General features: G+C 43.7%; 1 protein-coding gene across 2 annotated transcripts in view; it reads left to right on the top strand.

Moving 5' to 3' along the window:
* Positions 1-4,907: 4,907 nt before the first annotated feature.
* LOC147110963 (protein bassoon-like) overlaps positions 4,908-26,318 on the top strand; it is a 428,570-nt gene continuing 407,159 nt past the window's right edge. The window contains exons 1-2 of one of the 2 annotated variants that reach the window (XM_086001387.1): positions 5,128-5,354; positions 23,501-23,900. In XM_086001387.1, the coding sequence (XP_085857513.1) occupies positions 5,206-5,354; positions 23,501-23,900 (549 nt within the window). In that variant the 5' untranslated portion in view covers positions 5,128-5,205. Of the gene's footprint in view, positions 5,355-23,500; positions 23,901-26,318 lie in introns of both variants that reach the window. The other variant, XM_086001388.1, reaches the window with a different exon arrangement.

The following is a 26,318-nucleotide window of genomic DNA, read 5'->3' as shown; positions in this document are numbered from 1 at the left end:
ACACATTCTGTTTATTTTCGAGTGCACTAGGTTGAAAAGTTATTCCCAAATGAAAGCAAATAATTTTTAATCCAAGAAATCACTATTACTATTACTAAACTACAGTGCTTATTTTCTGCTGGTTTCAGCACAGATGCAATATGATTTCAGGAGTCAGAACAGGAGACTGCTTTTGTGTCATATAAGCTGCATTTCCTAACCCCTTAATCCCTCCCCACAATGGAGAAAATAATATTGCAGATCCGCAGAGTTCCTGCCAAACTCACTAAATTTAAACAATTTGAAAATAAAAGGGTATGAAATGTTGAGTTGGTTCCAGGATTGTGCCATGGTGATGTTTTGCTCTAGTGCTTGAACAAGCTGTGCTGTAGAGTAGAGCTGGAATGGCTGTACCTGTCACTTTCCAAATGGCAAGTTCCTGACCTCAGCTATGCCGTCTGTTGAAGTGCTATAGATTCATCTAAGCATATCTCCAGGGCGAGGAGTGTAAAATTTGTGAATGAATGACCCCAAAGTGCTGTCATGTCCCTCTCTGGGTGACAAGTAAACCTGGTATGCAGCATTGGACTTGAATGTTTAAAAGATGAAGATGGCTGGCATTGTGCCAGTTGTCCTGTGCAGGTATATCCAGCATGCTGAAGTCAAATATCTGATGAGGAAATTCTAAAATGTGGGATGACAGCTACTTGACGCTGGAGACTAGGTATCTGAACATGTAGAGAACTAGGTTCACTGCCTACTTTGATTGGGTTGTAAAGAGGTAGGTAGTTGCTCTAGAAGCTCTGCACCTCATCCTTTTGATTGAGTATGGTATGTGTCCATGCTGTGTTCAGGACACAGTGGAAATGCATTCAGACATTTTATGGAGGAGATAAGCAGCACCTGTTTGGTGTCGAGTTGGCTCCAAAATGAAATGTAGTACACTTTGTAACTGATACCTGAACCAAGAGGTCAACAGTACTCCAGGGTATTGATGATTGGCAGCCTGATTCATCGATGGCACCTGGAGGGGCACACCTTTTATTGAGGGCTGGCATTCTTCTGAGTTGGCACCACATAACCTTGCAAGCCAATTCCCTAATTTTTTAGCTGGACAAGCAGTGTGAATTGTACCCAGTGCTCTGTGTTGGTAAGCTGTGCAGTCTTAACTGGGTAGAGTTCAATAGTACCCCATCACATACGTGAAGATCCTTAACATTGGATCTTGCCAACCTGCATCTGTGTTCACTAGGATTAGGTGAGTAGGATGTACCTCTATGGGGAAAGAGTACATTCCATATTAGGCAAAAAGAACTCTACTTATGTGGATTTCTCTGATTTGGCTTGCAGGTTTTTAAGCACAGTGATACAGTCTGTTTTTTTTTTTAATTGGTGGTTCAATTGCCGGAAGCAGGTTGCTCTTGTCTGAGGTATGGTGCATGACAGAAGCAAAATCGTTTTTTTTAAGTAGACATCTATCTTTTGCTGTTTTATTAATAAAAAACTACTAAATTACTTTTATTACAGAATACCAGTACAGTGTTAAAAGATCAGAAACAAAGGATATTATAAGTGTGCAGATTGAAATTTCCAAGGACAAGTAAGGCTGATAATTCACAAGGGATGAAGTAGTGAGTCAGCAAAGGTCTGTAACACGAATGCAAATAAAAATTATTTTCCATTATTTTACAGTGCATTCTATTTCACTCAATTGTATCAGCCATTTTGTAATATATATTTTATTTTAAAATAAATAGTATTTACTCTGTTTAAAACACAACTTTTGGGGGAAAATTCTTTAAATAATGAAAATTGAAAAATAATGCAGTTCCGTTTTTATTTGGAATTCAGTTTCCCAGTCACAATAAAATGTTATGTGAACTCAGCCAATAGGAGCAGAAATTAGCAGTTTGTGGAAGTTTTAGGCTTACAGGGTATTAAAAAAATGGAGGGAATGTGAGGGAGGATGGGCCATATGAGGATATTATCAACTATCTGAATGACTCATAACTTCAAACATTCCTCTGTAGAAAGGTTCTACAATTGTTGGATCATGAAACATTTTTTTAATGATGGTTTGAAATCTACCCCTTTCCCCTTTCCAACTTCCACCCTCATTGTGATCTTAAGCATTTCCTACAGCCAGAGGCAGACAGGCAATCAATGCCACTGTCCAAATGTTGCTAATAAGTGCATGAAAGTAGCTTGGGTGCAGCTTTCCCTCTTCCCATGATGAAGCACCTGGCCTTCGCTTGCCACCACCTCACAGTAGTATGGCTGAGAATAGGGGTTTGTTGGAATTGGGGAACCACTTAGCATCTCCCCACTCCCAATTGTTGGTGTTCCAATATGCTGTATCGGCAGATCGACACTTTTCAACTTTGGGTTGTTGGGGTCCCTCTGAATATGTAATATAGGGCCTCATCTTTCGATTCAAAGTTGTTTGCATTTACTGATTTGGGCACTTTACAATTATTTTTTTGATAGATTTTATGTTATTTTGATGGGATATTGTAACCCCATTTAGCATCTGACTTAGTAAACCCCAAAGGTATTAAAACCAGAGAAGAGAATAAGGATGGTCAGCATTATCTTCCATCATGTCCATGCCTACCTTCTGTGACATCAGCAAGATATGGTTGAGTCTTAATCTTCAACGGCATTATGACCACAGGAATTGCTGGCATTTAAGACATACTTGCATACTTAGGCTAGAAGCATAGGCTCCAGGGACTGCACTTCAGTGTTTTCTATCAATTGAACAAGTCTGCATGGAATACATGTGGTGAAGCTTTGCACACCACTTCTATCTGTGGAATTCTCTCTTCCAGCACCTGGAATTCTGTCCCCGTATGAAATCCAAATGCTTATTGAACAATTATTTTTGGTGAAAATTTTAGGTTATACAAAACTTTTGGCTTGTATTTTGGCAACTTGGTGCAAATTATCCAGCAATTTCTGTGCCTCTACATCCACGAGAGTGAATTTTGTCAGTCTTCTATCCTTGTTAAAGTTGTCTCTTTTTGAACCCTATTAAGCAATCTAATTTGCAAAATAAAAATTCATGTAACTTGTTGGCAGCACTAAGACCCATTTATTTACAAAATAAAAATTCAAGGGTCATCAAGTTTAACTGTACTCCTTATCTTTACAGACTTAGGAGTTGAGAGAATTTTGAAGAAATTAAGACAAACTAATATTTTGAGCTTGAAGAGACAGGAGATATTTCAGCAGCAACTGCTGGGGAAAACTTTGCAGCAGAACTTTATCTTATGTCAGGGAAGCTTTACAATTCAGGAGTTGGCCAAGCCTCTTAGTTTGGAGAGTACCTAGTACATTGCCTGTAAAAGCTCTGAACAACTAAAAATGCTTGATTGAGAAATCCCTGTAATCCTCTGGGACACCAAGGTACACTGTGCATTAGCTAGGTACCAATCAGTTTGGCTCTGAATTAGCAAGTTTTGGGTTCAAGCTCCATTTGAGTGCAGTACTGAGGGAATGCTGTATTGTCAGAGATAATGGGCCATATTTTGCTGCGAAAATAACAGTGAGGCTAACAGCGCTCGCTGTTATTTATGTGCAAATTGGACAGCAACTTCTGTTGACCACACGTGTGCAGTTAAATGCGGAAATCTGGAAGTTGATGTCAGATATTCCCTGCTCCTCCAAAAGCTTCCTGAAAATGTCATCTTGCCATCTGACTCACCATTCAAATATATTGAACAGTGTGGAGTTCCTGTAGTTACCTCATAGATATGGACTAAACTCGCCAGAAAAAGTTAGGGCTTGTCCATTCCAATGTAAGTACCCTTTTAATGGTATATAGTAAGTCTTAATTACTGCCAAACAACCTTTCTGCCACTGAAAATTAACTTTTACAAGTGTGGAGTCTCATTCCTTCAGATTGTAGTTATTGTTGGAGATTTCAAAAATATTCTAATTTTTTTTAAACATTTTCTTTCTGTCTCTTTTATCTCTCAATGCAATTTTTATTTTTATTTCCATACTTGATTTGACATTAAATTCAAGATTTCCAAATTACAGTTCCTGGTTCAGACTCTGCGCTACTCATTAACGACTCTTCAATCTGATTGGCTAAGGAGATTCACTCTTTTCACACAAGTCCTAGATGCCCTGTAGTGGGCGCTGCACTTTTTGGATGGTTGGCTATGGGCAAGTGCAAGTCTAACGAATTATTGATGCTGTTTGTTCGCCACTCAGAGCCCAATGTCTATTAAACTGTAGCCCTCTCTCACTCTTTTCCAAAGTAATGAGATATCTGAGTGTCCAATGCTATCTTAAGAGCAGTGAGTTCCCTGAGTATTTTGTTAATCATTTCTGTTGTATCCAAAAACAGATTAACTGGTTATTCATCTAATTTTCTGTTTGCTATGTACAAACTGGCTGCTGTATTTGCCTAAAAATAGTTACTACACTTCAAATTTGATGTGAAGAGTTTTGAGACATACTGAGAGATGTGATAAGGTACCACATAAATTCTTTCTCAGCCATTTGTACGCGTCTATAAAGCTATTTCCAAACTTCACCTCCTAGACCGTTTGCTAAAAGAACTGTTATTTTGGAAAAGAAATAGAAAAAAAATAGATGAATGGATCTTAGTGCTGCAAATAAATTAGATGTGACACTGGCTGTACTACAGGAATAGCAGTTTGTGAAAAGCAGGAACACTTCTTGCACAGGCAATCCAGTTAGAAACAGGGTGGCTGGTTATGAGGATACGTACGTATAAAAATAATTACATGTTGCATGATGGCACATGGAAGTTCCTGAGCAGCTGGAGCCATGGAAATGTCATCATCATCATCATGCCAATAAAGGGATGCATAATGAATCGTGCATTCACGGTATTCTGAAGTTATATTTGATTTATCGTTGGTGGGAGGCAGGGATATAGAACCATCACAGGAGATTAAATGGATCGTGTGGAATCCATGATAATCCATTCATTCACAAGAACCTGCTGAGAGAAGCTAGTTTCTGTGCATGTGCACTATTGTCCAGCGGCGGCAAGAGCGGGTGAGGAGTCGCGCATGCTCAGTGCATCACACCGACTCACTTTTTTGGCGGGGGTGGTTCGCGCAGGCGCGCTGGCGCGGGGGGCGGCGGCGCTTGGTGGCGCAGGCGCAGTGCCGCCTCTCGGGAGCAGAGCAGAAGATGGTGTTGATGGCGGAGGGGGAGCTTCGCTGAGCGACAAGCCTCACCGACATGGGCAACGAGAACAGCTTGGAGACCGGCGAGCTGGGCCCGATCTCTGCCCCGGGACCCGACGGTGCTGCGCAACCTTTGAAAACACCCACGGCCCCCAGCGGAGCACCCGGAGGACGGGCGGCGGCAGCGACAGCGGCGGCCAGCAGGTTAGCGAGCGGGGCAGCGAGGCACCAAGAGCGGCCGAGCCCGGGGAGGAGGAGGACGGGGGTTGCTGGGGACAGTAACCAGGGCCCGGCGCCACTGGCAGCCAAGGCGCCCCCCATAGTAACCGAGTCCCGGAAATCAGGTGTCGGCGCCACCATGGTGACCTGAGCTGGCAGAGGTTAGCAAGCAGGCCCGGGCAGGGAGTGGGGCAGGAGTGGGGCAGGAGCGCGGGCTGGGGCAGGAGCGCGGGCCGGGGCCGGGCTAGCGAGCGAGCCAACAGGGGTAGCTTACAGTTACACTCACAAATGCAACCAGATTTTTTTTAAATAGCTGGAAAAGTAAGCGAGGGACGGGGCAGGCAGACTGTGTTGTTGCTGTTCCTTGAGTCATTTCGCGGATTTGAAATGTAGTCCAGAAAGGTCCTCGCCGGATAGAAACGAAGACTTCCACCTCGGAGAATGCACAAACACCCTCGGTGTCCATAAACCACCCGCATCGGTAACAGTCAGAGGCGATGAGCAAAAGGCCAGTGCAATTGACCAGGCAGATGAATTCACAAACCGAGCTCCGGAATAACGTAAATCGCAGGGGCATGGCTCTTATTTTTTTTAAATGCCAGCAATTCAGAGAGGGAGGGGAGGGCAACACTGTTATATGCATGTTCAATGAAATGCAACAAGAAGCTGTCAGCCAGCAGGGAAGCAAAAGGACGAGATGAGAGGTACACGAATAATAAACCAGAAAACGGGACCCAGAATCAGATAAAGTCAGCAATGAGACGATGAACGGACAGATGCTGCAGTCTGTTGTAGAAAAGACAGATCCGCATTTGTTCTTGGTCGCCTCGTTAAGTGCTCGAGAAATGTGTTTGGATTTGTCGTTTCCACCTGAGTCTGGTGGACCAGGATATATCTTGGATTAGAAACGTTTAAATTCAAAGTGATAGGGGCTGAAGACACTGTACAGGAATGTTGTGTTAAGAGATATATTGGGATGAATTTTGCGTTAGCCTAAGGAAGACTGCGTTATGCCTACCAAGGGTGGCTGAGAATCACATCTTGAAGGTTCTTCGGGTCTTTTACATAGTGGTGACGGAGCAATGAAAGTCTCACATAGTACAAGATTGCATGTTTAAAAACAAAAGAGGTAAAAGTACCTCTATAATGTGTATCTATAAAACTAACGTGCCAGGTTCTTGCTGAGCAGCAAGACTGCTCGCGAATTGGTGTCAGAAGTAGCTGTCCGTTCAGAACCGCACACCGTCGATTAGAACAGTCGGCATAAATAGTTCACTTTTTGCTGCTCGTTATCAAGCCAGTCGAAATCGGCAAATCTTTCCGTATTCGTCATTTTTTTAAAATTCAGATTTTGTTTAATCAACAGCCATATCATTGAAATATTCGTTCTAGATGTTCTTGCTGTAAGATGGTTTTGTGCTAAAATTTATAAGGGAACTACAGATGAAGTTTACAGATCTGTTTGTGACCACTGCTATTAATATCAGAGAAAGGAAGAACATTATCAGAGGGGAGGCGGGCGGGAGGGTTTGTGGGGCGGTGGATGAAGAATCGGGTAAAGCGTATCATTTTCATTGACAACTGTCTCTGTGTTACATATGTTGGGCTGCTTAATTGAATCAACGTGATCTAAAATAATTGCTAGCTTCCCTATTTGGCCAAATGCAGTCGGTCAGTACGTCTCTGCAGAACGCTTATGGGTTAAAAAATATGAAGAGAAAATTGAGTTGCTTTTGCCAACAACGTTCGATAATTGGAGCTGTTCCTTCCGAAATATCTATTCCCGATTCATATTGTGTTCTATGATCAGTAATTTAAGCTTTATTTCTTTTAATACACCCCGAATCGTTGTGTTTCAGAGGTCAGTGTGAGCCCGCTATGATCGGTTGGTATAGTCGTCGTCAGCACTATTCCCCAAGCAGCGTGTGGCCTGTACTAGGAACTGTCTCTTTCAATACTATTCAATAATAGCACTTTGTTTCCCTGTACGGTGCTCAAGCGTGACACGCTTCGCTAATAGGAGCTGTCTATTTCAGAACCACGTGTGTGTATTTTAATCAACCAAAGACCTATGTATGTATCGCAGCACTGTTATCTGTTTCAGCACCACCTTTCCTGCATTAGAATAGTTCAGTGCTTGTGTTCGATGGGAGCTGCCCGTTTCAGTTTCTGTATGCGCGTTTATGATCGACCTCAACATCTGCCAAAGTCAGTGCAATCTCCGCGCTCTGAGCATCGACATTGGGAGCTGTCCATTTCAGCACTATTTTCTTGAACCTTTTCGCAAGCAAGTAGCTTCAGCAATTTTCAAAATTTGCTCTCTTTTTTGCGATTTTGAATATTTAACAGCCAATATCGTACAGTTTTAATGAATTTAAAAGTTTGGATTTTAGGGCCGCACCAGTATCATTTAAGAATCAAATACTGAAACTAGAGGGTATGAGATGTTTTGAGTAGGTTGGACCAGGTTGATGATCCCTAAATTAATGTGGGATATACAGAGTAAAGTCAGTAATAATAGATTTAAGTCTGTTTAAACAGCCCAACCATGACGTGACTGAGTGCCTTTCAACATTTATTTCTGCAATAATAAGTCACTATAATTTGAGATTTTGCTATGACTGCCATTTTTAAAACGTATATTTTGATTATAACTTTATAGAATGGTCTTGAATGCTTGCATTTGACTCCTGCAACAAGAATATACCAACTTGCATGTAATAAGTAACAATAGATGGGGACGTGGCAGGAAGATAAGTACATCAGGACTGTTATTTTTGTATGCTTGAAATAGTGTATAATGGCAAATACATGTAGCTTTTCTCAATGTTACTTGTGACTCCTTGGTCATTGCAGCTACTTTTGGCTTGTTGGACGAATTCTCATGCTAGCTTGAGCCATTTATTAAATCACCGTCCAAATCACCGTCCAAGAAATTTCCACCAGTGCAAGTGGTGCAAAACTGGATCTGTTGGAGTTGATGCTTCAATGCAATTTATAAAGGAACTCAAGTTCAGGCAAGTGATAAGTAGATTTCAAATAATTAAGAATTATTCTGGGGAGAGGAGGAGGTGGGATACTGTGCTCATAGCAGCAGCTTGAGATACCCCTTTATCTTACTTCACTAGATTCTACTTACAGAATTTGGTGCAATTTATTTCAGTCAAATCTGGTTTTAGATTTCAACATATCTAGAAGGGTGACCGATTTCTTCCCTATTTTATTAGGGTATGCATCACTTCATGGCATATTCACTTCCGATTGCTGTGCAAATGTGCATTTTCAGTGTTCAAGGAGGAACCTATAAGTATAGCAGCAGGGACGTGCTGAAGACAGTGATAAATCTGTTTTTTTTTATACGGCACTAATTCCTGCTTTTTTGAAAAGGATGAAATCTAGCTCTGATTGACAGAATATTCTTGACTTTCAGAATTCCTCTGTTTTGTGCTGGCTAAGGGAAGATAGATTGTAGCAGATGTTGATATGTTATCTAACACATTACCACTTGGCAGCATTACACTTTACTGTACAAAGTTGGTAATTATACAAAATATGGATATGTATTTTAATAAGTAATTGAGGAATTAAAGTGTCCAATTTAGAGAGAATTTTTTTAAAGGAACAAATTTATTGAAAAAAGTTTAGTAGACCTGTTCTACATTAGCATTGCTGTATATATTGATGGCCATCTGATAATTCAGCCAAGCGACCATCCTTCATGAGTGTTAGCAGGTTATTTGATTGTGGAGTATCTCACGGCTAAGCCTTATACTGTCATTGCCTGATAAACACTTTCCACTGATGGTCACTGGATAATCGGGAGTTGATTTCCCCCCCCCCTTTCTCCTCTTGCCTAGGGACAGTGATCCTTCTTCTCCAGATAAGATTACCACATGCAGTGAACCTGGGACTTTTCTGGTCTGTATCGTTCAATACCATACCCACTCTCTTATTGAGCCATATTAACATTTTTGGTATGAATCCATGTTCTCTTTGAATAGCTGTGCTGTTGGAATTAAAGTGATATAAATTACACACAACTTTGGACAATAACAAGTTCATATAAATATGCACTTACTATTCTAGTCATGTCAGTCAGGTGCAAATGTTCATAGCTGCTGCAACATTTTCAACAGCATTTTTCTTTCCCACACTATAAATGTACTTGGCTGTTCAATGCAGAGAAACATGAGATTCTACTTTGTAACTTTCCCCATACACTTTTTTTACAAATCACATGGGGCCAATTTACCTTTTCTTCTGCCAATGAAAGGTTTAGAACAATAACAGAATAAGCATGGCACAATAGGAGTGTGGCTGCTGTTCAAGGCCTTTCCTGCGAGTGCAGCAAGCAGTTAGGAAGGCAAATGGTATGTTGGCCTTCACTGCAAGAGGATTTGAGTACAGGAGCAAGGATGTCTTACTACAGTTGTACAGGGCCTTGGTGAGACCATACCTGGAGTATTGTGTGCAGTTTTGGTTTCCTTACCTAAGAAAGCATATACTTGCCATAGAGGGAGTGCAACGAAGGTTCACCAGACTGATTCCTGGGATGGCAGGACTGTCGTATAAGGAGAGATCGGGTCGACTAGGCCTGTCTTCACTCGAGTTTAGAAGAATAAGGGGGGATCTCATTGAAACATATAAAATTCTGATGGGGCTAGACAGACTTGCAGGGAGGATGTTTCCCCTGGCTGGGGCGTCTAGAACGAGGGGTCACAGTCTCGGGATACAGGGTAGGACATTTAGGACTGAGATGAGAAATTTCTTCACTCAGGGTGGTGAACCTGTGGAATTCTCTACCACAAAAGGCTGTGGAGGCCAAGTTACTGAATATATTTTAAGAAGTAGATAGATTTCTATACACAAAAGGCATCAAGGGGTATGGGGAGAGCGGGAATATGGTATTGAGATAGAGGATCAGCCATGATCATATTGTATGGCAGAGCAGGCTCGAAGGGCCAAATGACCTACTCCTGCTTCTATTTTTCTATGTTTCCTGGATTCTATCTTTAGACATGGATTTGGTAGCATACTGGTTATGTTACTAGTAATCAAGTGTTCCTAGTGATCTGCTCCCTGGAGTTATGGTACTAGTAATCCAGCAGCCTGGACTAATAATTCATAGAACATGAGTTCAAATCCTGACATGGCAGTTTGTGAAATTGAATTCAGTTTTTAAAAAAAAACTAAAATAAATCTCGAATAAAAAGCTGGCACCAGTAACTGTGACAATGAAGCTATCTGATTGTCGTAAAAACCCAACTGGTTCACTAATAGCTATCAGGCTGTCAGGGAAAGAAATCTCCCGCGCTGACCCACTCTGGGCTATATGTAACTGCAGTCCCACACCAAGGTGGTTGACTCCTAGCTGCCCTCTGAAATGGCCTAATAAGCGGCTCCATTGTATCAAACCACTAATAATGGTGGCATTGGCAATGACGAAAGCACACCCAGCCCAGTCATCCCTGTAAAGTCCTCCTCGTTAACATCTGGGAACTGGTGTCAAAGTTGGGAGATTAGTCAAGCAAACAGCCAGACATAGTCACACTCAGAATCAAAGCTGTCAGCAAACATCCCACTGGCAGGACGGACTCACCAGAGGTGGGGGCACAGCCGGTTGAGAGTGACCTTGGGCAGCGTTCCCATGCGGTCACGCAGCTCTCTGCCGGTCCCGCGCAGTCCGGGACGAGCTTTTACAATGCTAAGTTCCATGCATGCACAAAACTGGGCCTAGCAGCCCCTTTAAAGGGGTCGCGCACTAAAAAAAAATTAGGTGGCGCATTGGCCCTGGGAATCCAAAACACTGACTCTTGACCCATGTTCCCTATTAGCTGTGCAGCTCTCTGCAGGTCCTGCACAACTGGTGAGCTGGCATAGTGAATAGAAAAACCGTGCATATGCAAATTTTGAATGGCTGCGTGGGCCAAAAAAAAATTAGATGGAACGTTGCTCCTGACCCCACGAAGTGTCAAGACTTCAGGTCAAACATGGGCAAGGAAACTTCCTGCTGATTACCGCCCTCCCTCAGTTGATGAATCTGTACTTCTGATGTTGAACGCCACTTGGAGGAAGCACTAAGGGTGGCAAGGGCTCTGAATATATTCTGGGTGGGGGACATTCATGTCTTAGACCTATATCGTTGTTCCTTCATTGTCGCTGGGTCAAAATCCTGTAACCCATTACCTAACAGCATTGTGAGAGTACCTTTACTACATGAATTGCAGCAGTTCAAGAAGGCGGCTCACCACTGCCTGCTCAACGGCAACTAAGGATGGGCAATAAATGTTGACCATGTCAGCGACGCCCACATGCCAAGAATTAATTAAAAAATAAATCTTTGTTAGATTGCCCAAAATGAGGTATTTTAATAATTTTACAATACCAAAGGTTTCACATTCTTCCTTGATTCTGAGAAGCTGTTTATAAACACTATGACTAAGTTTCTGCTTGATTGCGCTTTTTTTTTGGCACAATTCCCCCGATTAACTGGCACAAATGATTGCGGAATTTTATGTGCATATTGCTATCAGTGCAACTTGAGTTTCTACGATCTTTTGCGCTAGTTTTAAAATGCCACACAATTGGCCACGCCCACAGGGTGAATTAATCACCATTGGCTGTTTCCGCTAATTGTGCTCGTTTGCAGGCCTTCGAGGAGGCTCCAAAAATTAAGCTGGATCTTTTGGACACAGGGACACTAATAGGTATGTTTTGAAATCTTTTGAATTTTTTAAAAATTTACCAAGGAACTGACTAGAAAATAGTTTTGTATATTTAAGTCATTTTCAGTAATATAAAATCGTGTTACTAACAGATGGTGGTTTGACACTGATTTAAAATGCTTAATTTTTGTGATCGATCCAGTTCTTGTGATACACCCAATCTCATCTGTATTAATCAAACTTTACCAAGTTACCACTCTAAAATATATCGAGGAATTTTAGCAAAATTAAAAAAAAAAACTTTTTAAAATGCTGCCCGATTGCGTTGGATCAAGGCAGATTTTGCGTTCGGCAATATGCAAGTGAGTTTGAGCGGAAACCCGGGGCGGGGATGGGGTGGAAGAAAAGAAACACTTTTCAAAATGGGCGAAATTTGCGCTGGAATCGTCAATTGCACCCAAAGTAGAAACTCTAGCCCCATTAATTGTGTAAGAGTTGCTCATTTCATGTGGTTTGAATGCTGTAAAAAGGAGGCAGTCAGCTGGATACTTCAGAAGTAATTGAGCTCTGCTGTTATTTCGGATTTCCAACATCCGCAGTATTTTGCTATCGAGCTCATCATCCAGTTGGAAAAAGTTCATAATTAGAAATGCTTTTTCACTATCTTCTGACATGTAAGCGTGGAAGATTGTGGATTGTTAGAAATGGGAAAATATTTGATAATATGTTAGACATCATAGACACCACACACCTAATATTTTATATCTTCCAAAAATTATATGCTATTCCTAAAAATACATCAGCTAATTCTTTATCTAAGCTTGCCTGATCCCTCCCTCAAACACCAACCAATATGAGTTTTGACATTTTCTTAGGGTTCCTTCTGCCACCCTGTGGAAGTGGAGCAAGGGGGAGGGGTCTAAAATGGAGACTTGTTGAGAGGGAGATTTGTATCCGAATTGGACACTTGGTTCACATGTTCTTTTCAGTTCTATAGACAGATCTTCCATGCTTGTTTGTTTTTAACCATTACATATTTAGAGTTTTCACATGCTCATGACTTCTGCCGTTGTATGTCTTTTTTTTAAATTAGAAAGCCAGTAGTGAGTTGAACAGTAAATCTGGAAGTCATGATTTTATGGTAACCCAAAGTTTGAGTACAAACTTAACATTGAAATGTGCTCCATTAGTAAATATATTTTAAAATCAATCATCAAAACTTTCAACACTAAAATGTAATACTTATTATGAGAGCAGAGCAGAAGTAAAGCTAATCTGCTGCTGAAACCCTCAGCCGTGCTGTTGTTGCCTCGACTCGATTATTCCAGTGCTCTCCTGCCCTTCCACTCTCCGTAAACTTGAGTTCAGCAGAAACTCTGCTGCCCATATCCTAACTCGCACCCTCCCATTCACCCACCTAACTCGCACCATCCCATTCACCCACCATCCTTGTGCTCGTTGGTATCCTAACTCACACCATCCATTCACCCACCATCCTTGTGCTCGTTGGTATCCTAACTCACACCATCCATTCACCCACCATCCTTGTGCTCGTTGGTATCCTAACTCACACCATCCATTCACCCACCATCCTTGTGCTCGTTGGTATCCTAACTCACACCATCCATTCACCCACCATCCTTGTGCTCGTTGGTATCCTAACTCACACCATCCCATTCACCCACCATCCTTGTGCTCGTTGGTATCCTAACTCACACCATCCATTCACCCACCATCCTTGTGCTCGTTGGTATCCTAACTCACACCATCCATTCACCCACCATCCTTGTGCTCGTTGGTATCCTAACTCACACCATCCATTCACCCACCATCCTTGTGCTCGTTGGTATCCTAACTCACACCATCCATTCACCCACCATCCTTGTGCTCGTTGGTATCCTAACTCACACCATCCCATTCACCCACCATCCTTGTGCTCGTTGGTATCCTAACTCACACCATCCCATTCACCCACCATCCTTGTGCTTGTTGGTATCCTAACTCACACCATCCATTCACCCACCATCCTTGTGCTCGTTGGTATCCTAACTCACACCATCCCATTCACCCACCATCCTTGTGCTCATTGGTATCCTAACTCACACCATCCATTCACCCACCATCCTTGTGCTCGTTGGTATCCTAACTCACACCATCCATTCACCCACCATCCTTGTGCTCGTTGACCTACATTGTCCCACAATGCCTCCGTTTTAAAAACTCTCAGCCTTGTGTTCAAATCACTCCATGACCTCGCCCCTCCCTATCTCTGTAACCTCCTCTTGCCCTACAACCCTCCGAGATCTCTCCACTCCTCCAATTCTGGCATCTTGCACATCCTGATTTTCATCGTTCCACCATTGGCGACCGTGCCTTCAGCTGCCTAGGTCCTAAGCTCTGGAATTCCATCTCTAAGTTTCTGTACCTCTTTACCGCTCTCTTCTCCTTTTAGGTTGCTCCTTAAAACCTACCTCTTGACTGCCCTAATACCTCATTGTGGCTCGGTGTCAAATTTTGTCTGATAACGCTCCTGTGAAGTGCCTTGGGGAGTTTTAACTATGTTAAATGCGCTATATAAGTTATTGTTGTTTGTAAGGATCAATGTTTGTGTATATTTATGAAGCACATACTGGTTGAGTGGTTTGACTCATAATTGTTTATATTTGAAAGAGATGCAATTTAAGATGGTTTAATTAGAGGCAAAGTGATCTGCTCCCTGGAGTTAGCTATCTTTATTAATCATACTGTCTGCTTTATTATGAATAGAATCTGAGAAACTGTTAATTCTTAACTAACTTTAACCGTAACCTGAGCTGCCATATTTGTTTGAAGATGTCCAAATAGAAGTTTACTAGTAATTTTGTAATTTGCAAGAAATTGAAACTATTTTCTCCAATTTTTTGATTTAAAAAAAACTTATACACCGCCCCCCCCCCCCCCACATGACTCTGATCACAATTATCATTCCCTCTTTCACTGTTCTAATTAGGTGTATTCAGAATAGGATTGAGTTGGGTGAGGATGAGATTGGGCTCTGCTGTGATGCCTCTCACAGTTGAATTGCGTGCTAGAGCTCAGTGTGTAGGCTCAAGTATGAAGTTATGTCCTTTCCTCTTCACGTATGTTGCGGCATAAAGCCAGCTGGCCCTTGAGCCCAGTGTTCCTCTTATTGAGCAACACAGGTAAGGCGCTGACATCTGTGAGGCCATATCCTGGTATGAATTGCTACTTTGAAAAAGGGAAAGTGATTTCCACTGCAGCCACTTTACTGTCAAAATGTGACTTTTTTGGCTTATTGTTTGCAAAGACAAAAGTACATGATTTTTTTTGTTGAAACCTAAATATGACCTGGTGAAAAGGTTAATATCCATTTTGTCACTCCTGTGAAAAGATGGATAGAATAATTGTGTTTTTACAGTTTGAGCTGCAAGTGTCCGATTGAGTGAGATGCTGAGAAATGGTAAGGTAGTGAGTTTGACTGGAATTGATGGTGGCTGTGTTATGTATTTCTGATATAACTGAGGCTGCCTCAGGATTGTGCTGATTGTACTGTTTTTCTTAAATTAAGTGGATTAACTGCAAAGTTAATTAAATTAGCTGGTTTGTGTTTGAATTGTGGGAGTTTTTGAGAGCCGAGTGAGACATTGTAAGCATAAAATAAGTTTCTGCAGACAAAGCTTTTTGAGCTCTGAATGGCTGACTGAGATGCTCCTGGTGAGTAGGTAAGGAAGCGAGTTTAGAGTGAAAGGGATTCAACACTGAGGCAGAGTGGGCCTGAATTTTCTAGACCAGCAAAATAAGTGAGAATTAGATACGTGTATATTAAATCTAGAGAACCATAGAAGTTATGGGTATATTAATGGCAGGATCTGGAGCCGGCCTTGTGATTTGTTGTGGCATGTATGGGAAATTATAGTCTTGCCTCTGTTGTGGGTAAATCTCTGGAGCCCATAATATGGGATGAAATTAGCAAATATTTCAAAAGGCATGGCTAATTGGGGACAGTCAGCATGGTCATGCTTGAGTAATTTTAAATTTTGAGAAATTCACTGTGCATAAATATGTATATTTGTATGTTGTAAATTTTGCCTTTTGGAAGGCACTTGGAAAGTACCAAATAAGTAGCTTTTTATGAAAATTAAGGTACATGGGCCTAGAAATTCAGTTGCGTTCGCCAGCCGTTAGCGCCATAAGAGGGGTAGATTTCGAGCGCTAGGCACTTAGCGCCCGGGCGCAGACCGATCTGCGCCTACGCCCAACTTCAGTTGACATTTAGCGCCGGCGCAAAGTGTTTGCGCGCGCTCAGCTGCGCGTGCAGCTTATGACATCATTTCGTCGTGCAACACCGTTTGTGCGCTCCAAACCGGAACTTCAGTGGCGCCCGCCCAATGTGGGCGTGGCGCTGTTAAGAACTGTGAAGTGGAACGCAGCAGAGGCCCTGCGGGCCTCGGGGAGCGCTAATTAAAGGGCACTTAGACTGAACTATAAAGGCCAGCCATTTTGCTGCAATGACTTTAGTGCTACGGATTTCTGGACAGAGACCAAGGAAGAGACCTTACTGAATTGGGCCAACATAGGAGAGGTATTTTTGGCTTCTGGCCAGAGCTTGCAAATTTGTCTCATTGTGATTTCACTGTTTGCAAGTATATTATGGGGGCTGCATGGGGTTCCAACCCTCAGTTCCAGCATTATGTGCGAAGGGCTCGCAGACGCTGTGTGAGAGGGGCAGCCATGCCTAGACGCAGAGGGGCCATCAGGCATCGGCAACGTAGGCCTTACCCACTCAGGGAATACCGCCAGCAGGTGTCCTATCTCACCATGACTGCCGCGCAGTGTGTTAAGAGGCTGCGCTTCAGAAGGGAGGTGGTTGCAGAGATCTGCCAGCTGCTTCAGAGATCTGCGTCCACAGCTGATGTGCAGGACGTCTCTGTCGGTGGAAGTGAAGGTCACGGTGGCTCTGAACTTTTATGCAAGCGGCTCCTTCCAAGCCGCTGCTGGGGACATAGCGAACATCTCCCAGTTCGCCGTGCATCGCTGCATCCGGCAGGTCACCGATGCCCTTTTCGCAAGGAGACACCAATTCATCTCCTTCCCCATGACCCTAGAGAGGCAGGAGCAGCGTGCAGTCGGATTTGCGAGGATCGCCGACTTCCCCATGGTGCAGGGCGCCATTGACTGCACGCATGTGGCTATGCGGGCACCTAGCGACAATGCCGAGGATTACCGCAACCGGAAGGGCTACCATTCCCTCAATGTACAGCTGGTGTGTGACCACAGGCAGCGCATCCTAGCTGTCAATGCCCGCTTTCCAGGAAGCAGCCACGATGCATTTATCCTGTGCCAGACTACTGTGGCTGACATGTTCCAGGCACAGCCTCCCCCAAGAGGATGGCTTATCGGGGACAAAGGCTATCCTTTGTGTACATGGCTCATGACCCCGCTCCGCGCGCCCAGGACCCCTGCTGAGGAGGCATACAACGAAAGCCATCAAGCCACAAGGAACATCATAGAGCAAACGATTGGCGTCCTCAAGCAACGGTTCCGCTGCCTGGATCGTTCCGGCGGATCTCTACAGTATTCGCCGGATAGAGTCTCCCAGTTCGTCGTTGTTTGCTGCATGCTGCACAACCTGGCTATCCGCAGGACTCCGGCACTGCCGCCTCACGTTGGACCACCACCTCAGGAGGACGAGCAGGAGGACCATGAGGAGGAGGAGGAGGAGGAGTACCAGCCCAGGAGGGAGCCACAAGGTCCAAGGGCCGTCCGTCGGCGGCTTATTGAACAACACTTCTAGGCCCCCTGTCAGGGAATGGCTTGTGGCAATGAACGCACCTGAATGCAGCCGCTCCGCAAGCCCTCAGCCGGTTAACGCAACAACCACTTGAAACATCAAACATGGACAAGCTGAATAAATAAAAAGCTTTATTGAACAAACTCGGGGCCCTTCCCACATGAAACCCAAAAACAGACAAGACCCCCAAAAAACAGTCAAAAACATATCTCACTCCCACAACCTGGGGAGGAATAACAAAACTTGTCCATCCAAATGGCCTTCATCCTCGGCCTTACCAAGACAAACCCCCCCATAGAGAACACAAACACCCCCATATAAAAAAACATTTGGCAACACACTCTACTTTGTGTGCCGAGAGGCCGAGTCCTTGTCCAGGCTTTTCCGGCCCCTGGCCGACCTGCTGCTCCGCCTCAACCTGGGCCCTGTGGGTGTTGCAAGGCTGGGGGAAGGCTCCTGAGGGGCACAATGCGTGACGGCAGATGCCCTTGGGGGTCGGCCTAGACGAGCTCCGGCCCTGGAGGGGCCGGCTGCTGACTGCAGCTGTGGCTGGGCAGCATCAGTCTCTTCAGCAGCTCGTCACAGCTTTGCTGGGGGAGTGGCAGTGGCGGCTGCAGCAATGGGGGCAAGCTGGCTGATGCCAGGCGCTCGCTGGTCGCCAGAGACACTGGCAGTCGGCCGGGCTGGCACTGCAGCAAGCGCAGCAATCTGGTGAAGCCCAGACCGCTGTGCTGCAGCAGCGCGGCGGGTGCCCTGGCGTTGCGTGCGTGACACAGCGAGTGTGGCAGCAGTGAGTGCCCGTACTGCCCTGGTCTGTGCCCGCATCAGACCAGCCAGTGACTGCACGGCACCACTCATCAACTCTGCACTCGCTGCCTGTGCTGCCCTGAAATCGGCCCGACTCGCGTCCTGTGATGCCCCGAATTGTTCGTGACCCCTGGCCTGTGCTGCCGCGAGTTCTTCTAAACCCCTGGCCTGTGAGGCCCCGAAATCGGCCACACTATGAGCCAGGGACTCAATGGCCTCAGGCAACCGTCCCACAACCCCCATGAACTCGGTGTGCCGACGATCCGAGTCCGCGGACATTTGATCAAGGAGGCGCACCTCCTGGGCGAGGACCGTCTCCGGTCTGGAGGCCGGACTCTCCCTCTGGGGAGAAGGCCGCCGAGCTGCCCGACCCTTCCCGCGTGGCTGGACGCCACTGGGCACAGGAGCTGCACTCCCCTGCAACACTTCCCCCTGGCTCTCCTCCAGGCAAGACGTGTCCCCTCCATTGCCATCCCCTGGCGCGGATGAGGGTTCCCCTGATGTGCCGTCTTCCTCTTGCTCCTCATCGTCCTCCTCTTCCGAGGGACTGACACTCGCAGCCTCAGGGACCTCCTCCTCACCAGCTGAAAGCAGGAAGGCACAAGAGTAGCTTTAGAGTGAGGACAGGGCGTCGGCGAGGGAGGCATGAGTGGTGGCATTATGCGCATTGGTCGGACAGTGGCAAAGGATGTAGATCTGAAGCGCAAGGGGAACGAGAGAGGTCCAAACGCTCATGTCCTTACCATTGGGGCCCAGCACAGGGTCGGCATCTCCAATTGCAACGGGGCCAATCACCCGGGCACCCATGAGTCGACCCACGCGCTCCTCCAGGTCACTGAGCTCCTGGAACTGGGCATGGCCTCCCCCGGTGACAGTCCGGCTCTTCAGATTCTGGGCCAGCTTGGCCTGCAAGAGAAAGGACGGCCTTTAAGTACAGTGTGGTGCCCTGTTGTTGTGTGCACTGCCTCCCATGGTGGAATAGCTTGGCCAGTGTGTAAAGTGCAGAAAGTGCTATTGATGTTCATGCCAGTGCCATAGCTGCTGGAGGAGGGCTGGCCATTAGGCCTTTGAGGTCCCTTTGCCCATAATGTGAGGTGCACATGCAAGGATGAGGAGGACAATGGAAAGGGTACTCACCCTGACCAACCGAGTGAGGTCGTTAAACTTTTTCCGGCATTGGTCACCAGTCCTGGGGACATCGCTGTTGGCTGTGACCCTCTGGGCGATTTCCCTCCAGGCTCTCCTGTACAGCCTCTTGGGAGCCTTCTTGCCACTGTCCGGGCACAAGATATCTCTTCTCTTCTCCAAACCCCTAAGCAGCACCTTCAAATCATGGGCAGAGAAGCGCTGCGCTCGCTCACGGGCCCTCTGCATTGTTGCTGGCGCTATTTCTCTCCAGCAGCAGTGTTTAGGCCTAGCTGGAGGGCTGCAGTATCCAGGGCGTGGCAGCAGACCAAGTCGACCCTTCCCCCTTTAAGAGCTGGCCGGCGCCAGGGTGTCTGCTGTCAATCAAAACATGACCGCACCTGCGCTGCGCCCGGCCTCGGCGGTATCAGTCTGCACCGCCGGCTTAGCGCCTAAAGATAGGGGTGCAACGCCAGTTTTAGCGCTCGAGCAAACTCCTTGGCCAAAGCTACTGAATATCTGCGAAGTGGCCTCCACTTTCCGGCGGGCGCAAACTTTAGCGCCCGCCCGACTTTACCGCCCCAAAAGTGGCTATACTGAATTTCTAGGCCACGGAGTTGAAAGGAATATAACTGCATGGATAGGTGGGCAGCTGCTGACAGGTAACAAAGAGTACTAGTAGATAAAGATTGGAGGGACATTGTTCATGGCCTACCCCAAGGATCTCTGCTGTGACTTCTTTTGATTTCCATTTATATGAGTGATTTGGACATAGGCATGCAGAATAATATTGAGGATTTTTGATGATCCCAAAGTAGGGTTCATGGCAAACTGATGAAGAATGCAGCAACTTGCAGGAGAGCATAGCATATTTTCGTAAGATAGGTGGTAGATGTGGTCATTTCAGTGCCAAAAAAAGTGAAGTATGTTTTGGGAAGTATGGTTTGAAAGGAAGTGTACTTTAAATGGCACGGTAAATAACAGTGGTGGAATAGTTATTTTGGGGTGCAGTGATCTAGATCTTTAAAGGTAGATGTTCTGTTGGGGGGAAAAAAATTAGAAATTGAAATTCTGGGTTTTAAACATGGGAACATTGACTATAAAAGCAAGGAAGTTATGTTTGAGTTTGTAGAAGATATTGTTTAGGCCACTGGTGGAGTTACCACATGCTGCTTTGGGAAAGATGTTGGTGTGGAAAGTGCACAGCAATGATTCATTAGAATGAGAGGTTCCCCTCCAAGTCACACACCATCCTGACTTAGAAGTATATCGCTGTTCCTTCATCGTCGCTGGGTCAAAATCCTGGAACTCCTTCCCTGACAGCACTGTGGGAGCACCTTCACCACAAGGGCTGCAGCAGTTCAAGAAGGCGGCTCACCACCACCTTCTCAAGGGCATTTAGGGATGGGCAATAAATGCTGGCCCTGCCAGCGACGCCCACATCCCATAAAAAAAAAAATTTTTTAAAAAGGTTATTGTTATTAAGAAAGACATGAACATTGAGGCTTTTCTCTCTGAAACAGTGATGGTTAAGGGACAATCTAAAAGAGGTTTTCAAAAGTCTTAACAGTTTTGAGAAATATTGTTTCAGTTGATTGGTGAACAGCAACTTGGGGGCATAGACTGAGGGTTATCACTAGAAGGATGAAGGGAAATTAGAAGAAATTTTTCTTGCATCGAAGGTAATTGGGACATAGCATGTCTTACCACTATAATGCAAAATGGAACTGAATAGGTATTTGAAAAGGAAAAATATGAAAGGATATATCTGGGGAAAGGACAGAAATGAAATTAGAGTATTCAGCTCCAGCTGAAGAACTAGCACCAGCATAGGCACAGTGGACCAAATTCCTCCTCCTGTACTGTAATTTTTATAATCTGCAGATATATCAGAATATTGCCCTTGTTTCAAATCCAGTTGGAAATACATACATACTAGTGGTCCTATGTGTTACAATTATTTAGATTGCATACTAAATACATTGTAAAAAAATTCAAATTTCCACATTCTGATGTGAGACTATGGCCTGGTATGTTCCCTTGTGTAGTGGACATCATCATTGTCAGCTTTCTACAGCGATCCATTCATGCAGTATTTCGAAAACGATCAAATTGATGGCATGCAATGGGATTTTTTTTGTTCTTTCACAGCAGTGTATGTAAAATGGGAATGCATGCTTATGCCTTTTGAATTATCCATTCAAAGGGAAGAGGATGTTAGCCTCTTAGACAGCACTGATCAGATAGTTGTGCAGTGATGTTGAAATTTTTGGAGCAGGTTTAAATAATTCTCTTAATTAGAGAATAGTACATGGCACAGAGATCCTAAAAAAGTGGGAAAAATAATGTGGTTACAAATGAGAGAAATTACAACGTGAATACAAATGGTAGAAAATAGTTAGATAATAAAGGATGAAAAACATTTCTACACATTTGAAATAAGCATTTAACTTTAAAACTGTATACCATGTTTTATAATATGTTTTTAATTAAAATGTTAACTTTTTTCTGCATAATAACTGGCAAAGCAGAGGTACATGGTTAGCAGTTAAATACAAGGGACTGAAAACATTAAATGATCATTACATATTGAGTATTTTATTTTGTAACTTTAAGTAGAATTTGAGTTTATTCAAACAAAATGGTAACCTCTTACCTTGTGCGTATAATGTAGTCACCTGCTTTGGGTTTCTCTTCCTTTCCCTCTCCTGAGGTAGCAATTTATGCTAAGGTATTGTTCAGTAAATGGTGATAACCTTAGTGCTGTGTCTAAACAACTTCTTTGTGTGAGCTCACTTACCTATATTTTCCATGCTATTTGACTGTTGGAGCATCGCAACTAAGGTCAGCCCTCTACTGATGCCATTCTTGAGATGGCCTTTTAGAGATGCATGACCAAGATCCTGGCGATTCATCCAATATATTCACTCTTAATCTGGGCAAAAATGCCAGGCTTTGATGTAAGCTTCCATCTGACATCACCATCAAAATTCCAGCAGGAGTCACTGGTTAATAATTACATGTGGGAATGTTAGCCAACTTTGTCACCTCCCTGCCCAGTGGTGTTGTCTTAACTTCACAGCAGCCCTGGCTGAAAATGGCTAACTAGTCACAGCCCAGAGATTGAACCTAAGACTACCAAGGTTTGCATCCTTGATTGCCAAACATAAGCTCACAGTCTTGACGCTGATACTGGTTTGAGGCCGAGAGCAAGACCAGGGACTTTGTTCTCACAGTGGGAAATCATATGGTGAATCTCCAGCTGACGGGCTCAAGAATGGTATTTACAGAGCAGTGTATAGGCTACGCATCCAAAAGAATCATAGAATGATACAGCACAGAAGGAGACATTCGGCCCATCGTGATTGTACCGGCCCTTTGGTATCGAACTAGTCCCAGATGTTTATTTAATAGTACCTAGAGTATTGTACCATCCCTTTTTCCAAATGTCAATGATAAAAATATCTCACTCACTTAATTCTATTATGCTTAAATGGAAGCTCCTCAAAGTATACAATAGAATACAATCATCTGATTTTAATTCTTCCACTGAAACTACTTAAACTCGATTATTTTCAAAAGTACATATGTGCAACCTTTATCGAGGATAGCCATAGCAAGAAAAATGCTCTTTATCTGAATAAAGAACAAGTTCAAAATGATTTTTTCTTCTTACTGAGCTTCTTATTTTATAGTCTGAATAATGGTAGTAATTAGACTGAGACCTGTTTTCCATTTTATAGTGCAAGACCACACCAGAGTGATCATCTCGGTCAGCCTGATGAAAAGATTGAGACCCTCCAACAGACTATTCCCAACAATGAAAGCGCAAGAAGAATGCAGAACCAAGGTCGCTCTACACAACAGAACTTGCAACAAGAACAGAGGAGGACTCTCCAAGTTGACACAAGTACAAAAAGAGCAGAAAGGTCCCATTCTGCATCCCCAGATAGAGGCAGTGCTCCAACATCCCCGTATTCAGTACCACAGATAGCTCCACTGCCCAGCAGTACTCTGTGTCCTGTTTGTGCAACTACAGAGCTGAACTCTTCTCCAAAACAGCCAAACTTCAACACTTGTACTCAGTGTCGATCAGTAGTGTGCAAGCAGTGTGGATTTAACCCTAATCCCCACATTACAGAGGTGAGTTTTATTCTTACTCTGAGCCTGTGTGACTTTTACAAGAAGATTTAATGTGCCTCGTATGCAATGTTGATAAGAATACCTTTCTTTATTAGAACAGACATGAAATGGGTTATTTGAACCTCATTCATCTTAAACTATTTTCAGGCACTAACAGTGCTAGATGTCCTATTACTTTTTCCCTAGATTTTTACAAAAGGATTCAAAGTGATCAAGTCACATGAAAACCTAGCTCATATGCTTAGTTATATATATTTTGACTACTATGTTATTCAGGCAGAGAGTTTAATAGTATATAAAATTGAACTGAGTAAATATTTAAAAAGGAAGAATGTAATGGGATGCAGGGAAAAGCAAGAAAATGGGATGAAAGTAGATGGCTCAAGTTGAAGAGCTAGCTTAGGTGCAAAGGACTTCTGTGCTGTCATTCATATGATTCTACACTATATGCAAGAAAAATATTCTTATTGCTTTGAGTAGGAAGTAATGATTTGATTTGCTTGCCAATGAAAACCCTTGGGTCATTGTTACAATAATTACTTCTGATTGAAAAGAACTGTCAAATGAGTAATGTGGAATAAAATAGCAGGATGCTTTGTATTAGGCTTGCTGAAGAAAGACTTATTAATGCGGTCAGGTTAGATAAGTTATATAATTGAAATTCCTCTGGCAGGTGTGTATCAACGTTTCTCCCTCACCAAACGCTGCCAAAAAAGTATGACTGATCATTTGTCCCATTGCTGTCTATAGGATTTTGGTGCATACAAAGTAGCTGTCACGTTTGCCTACATAACGGTGACTGCACTTTAAAGTAACTCGTGAAGTGCTTTGGTATGTTTCTGATACCTTTAGTCAAATGGTAAGACAACCTGCTTCAATGTCTCTTCCAGTGCCATCAGCCAGTAGGAAAGATGCAACATCCCCAAGGTGCAACAGCTCATTTTTGCATGCTACTCTTGCCCAGTGACTTAGTCCAACTGAGAAAAGAGATTTGGTTTTCTGGTTGAAATTTAATTGCTTAGCTAGTTGACATACTATGCACTGAAATGCCAGTCTTCATCTTTTAATGGGAAAATTTAAAGATTTTGGTGTAGAAAAATGTGCACTTTTGCCAAAGGACCAATTGGAGTTATTGCTGATGGCCGTTCTTAAGTTAATCCTGTAAATTTCAGGTGCATTGGCAACCAAAATCGCACCAATGTGGGAATTATGTCAAGTTATGTCCAGCATCTGATGGAGACACAGACTATCCTGAAGAAGCTCTCAATCTCTACAACTTTAGGTTTTTGAGTATAGGTCGTTTTTGAAAAATGGAAGCTCCAAATCCAAATTTGAATTTGTTTTCCCACATCGCCTGCTCAGAAGTTGGTAGTTTATGGTAGGATATGGTTGCACAGGTCCTGAATAGTTCTCTGCTACCTTGTCCAAGTGGTCATTAATGGGTGAGCTTAAATGTTGTGTCAACAGGCTAGTCAATTACACAGGGCACTCAGCTGAGCTTGACGCTGTCCTCACCTGATAATAGACATACCCATCTCTAAGCAGAGGGATCACTGGCTTGTGATCAAGAGTGGAAACCCTGGCTATTTTTAGCTTTTAGCATGGCATACTGAGACTAATTTTAGTTCCCACCACGACTCCAGTTGAGATCAACTTATTGGATAAAGACCCAGGATTAAATCTGAACCCTTCCTTGTCAGTATGAATTAGTGCCACATCAGATGGTGTCTTTAAGCACAGAACAATTGGGTGAAGACTGGGTTAGTTCCACCCCCCCCCCCCCCCCCCGTGTCTCAGTCTGTCTTCTTAGAATCATAGAATCGTACAGCTATTGTGCCTGTGCCAGCTCTTTGAAAGAGCTATCCAATTAGTCCCACGCCCCTGCTCTTTCCCCTTAGCACTATAATTTTCTCCCCTGCAAGTATTTATCCAATTCCATTTTGAAAGTTACTATTGAATCTGCTTTCACTACCCTTTCAGGCAGTGCATTCCGGATCATAATCTTTCTTAAAGCTCTGGAGCTGTAACTCTTTGACAGTGCAACTGACTTTGGACAAGTAGTACCATTGAGACTATTAGCCTACATTTCTAACAGCTCTGTATCTTTCTTTCTGAAAGGAATAAACATCAGTAAGAAATTTAATAATGAGAATTGGTAAAAAAACTTGAGCATCATTTGAAGAACTTAATGTGCAAAATGTACTATTCTGAAAGTGAAACCTGGCTGGGCAAACGGTTAATGGAGAAATAAACTTTCCCATCTCAATGGCTAGGTTCAGGGTAATGTGTGTAAGAGTAATGTGACTATCTTGACTGTATTGCATGGCCTGAGGCTAAAGTTACTTTTGCAGCTGACAATCATGGTACTGAAAAAGATTAGCTCTTAACATGTAATTAAGATATCCTTATATTAGAATA

Source organism: Somniosus microcephalus, chromosome 11, assembly GCF_052327205.1.
Source record: "Somniosus microcephalus isolate GS21.2 chromosome 11, FLI_Smic_1.0, whole genome shotgun sequence".
Classification (NCBI taxonomy): Eukaryota; Metazoa; Chordata; class Chondrichthyes; order Squaliformes; family Somniosidae; genus Somniosus; species Somniosus microcephalus.
The sequence above is the reverse complement of the archived record's forward strand: the minus strand, read 5'-3'. Positions and strand labels throughout refer to the sequence as shown.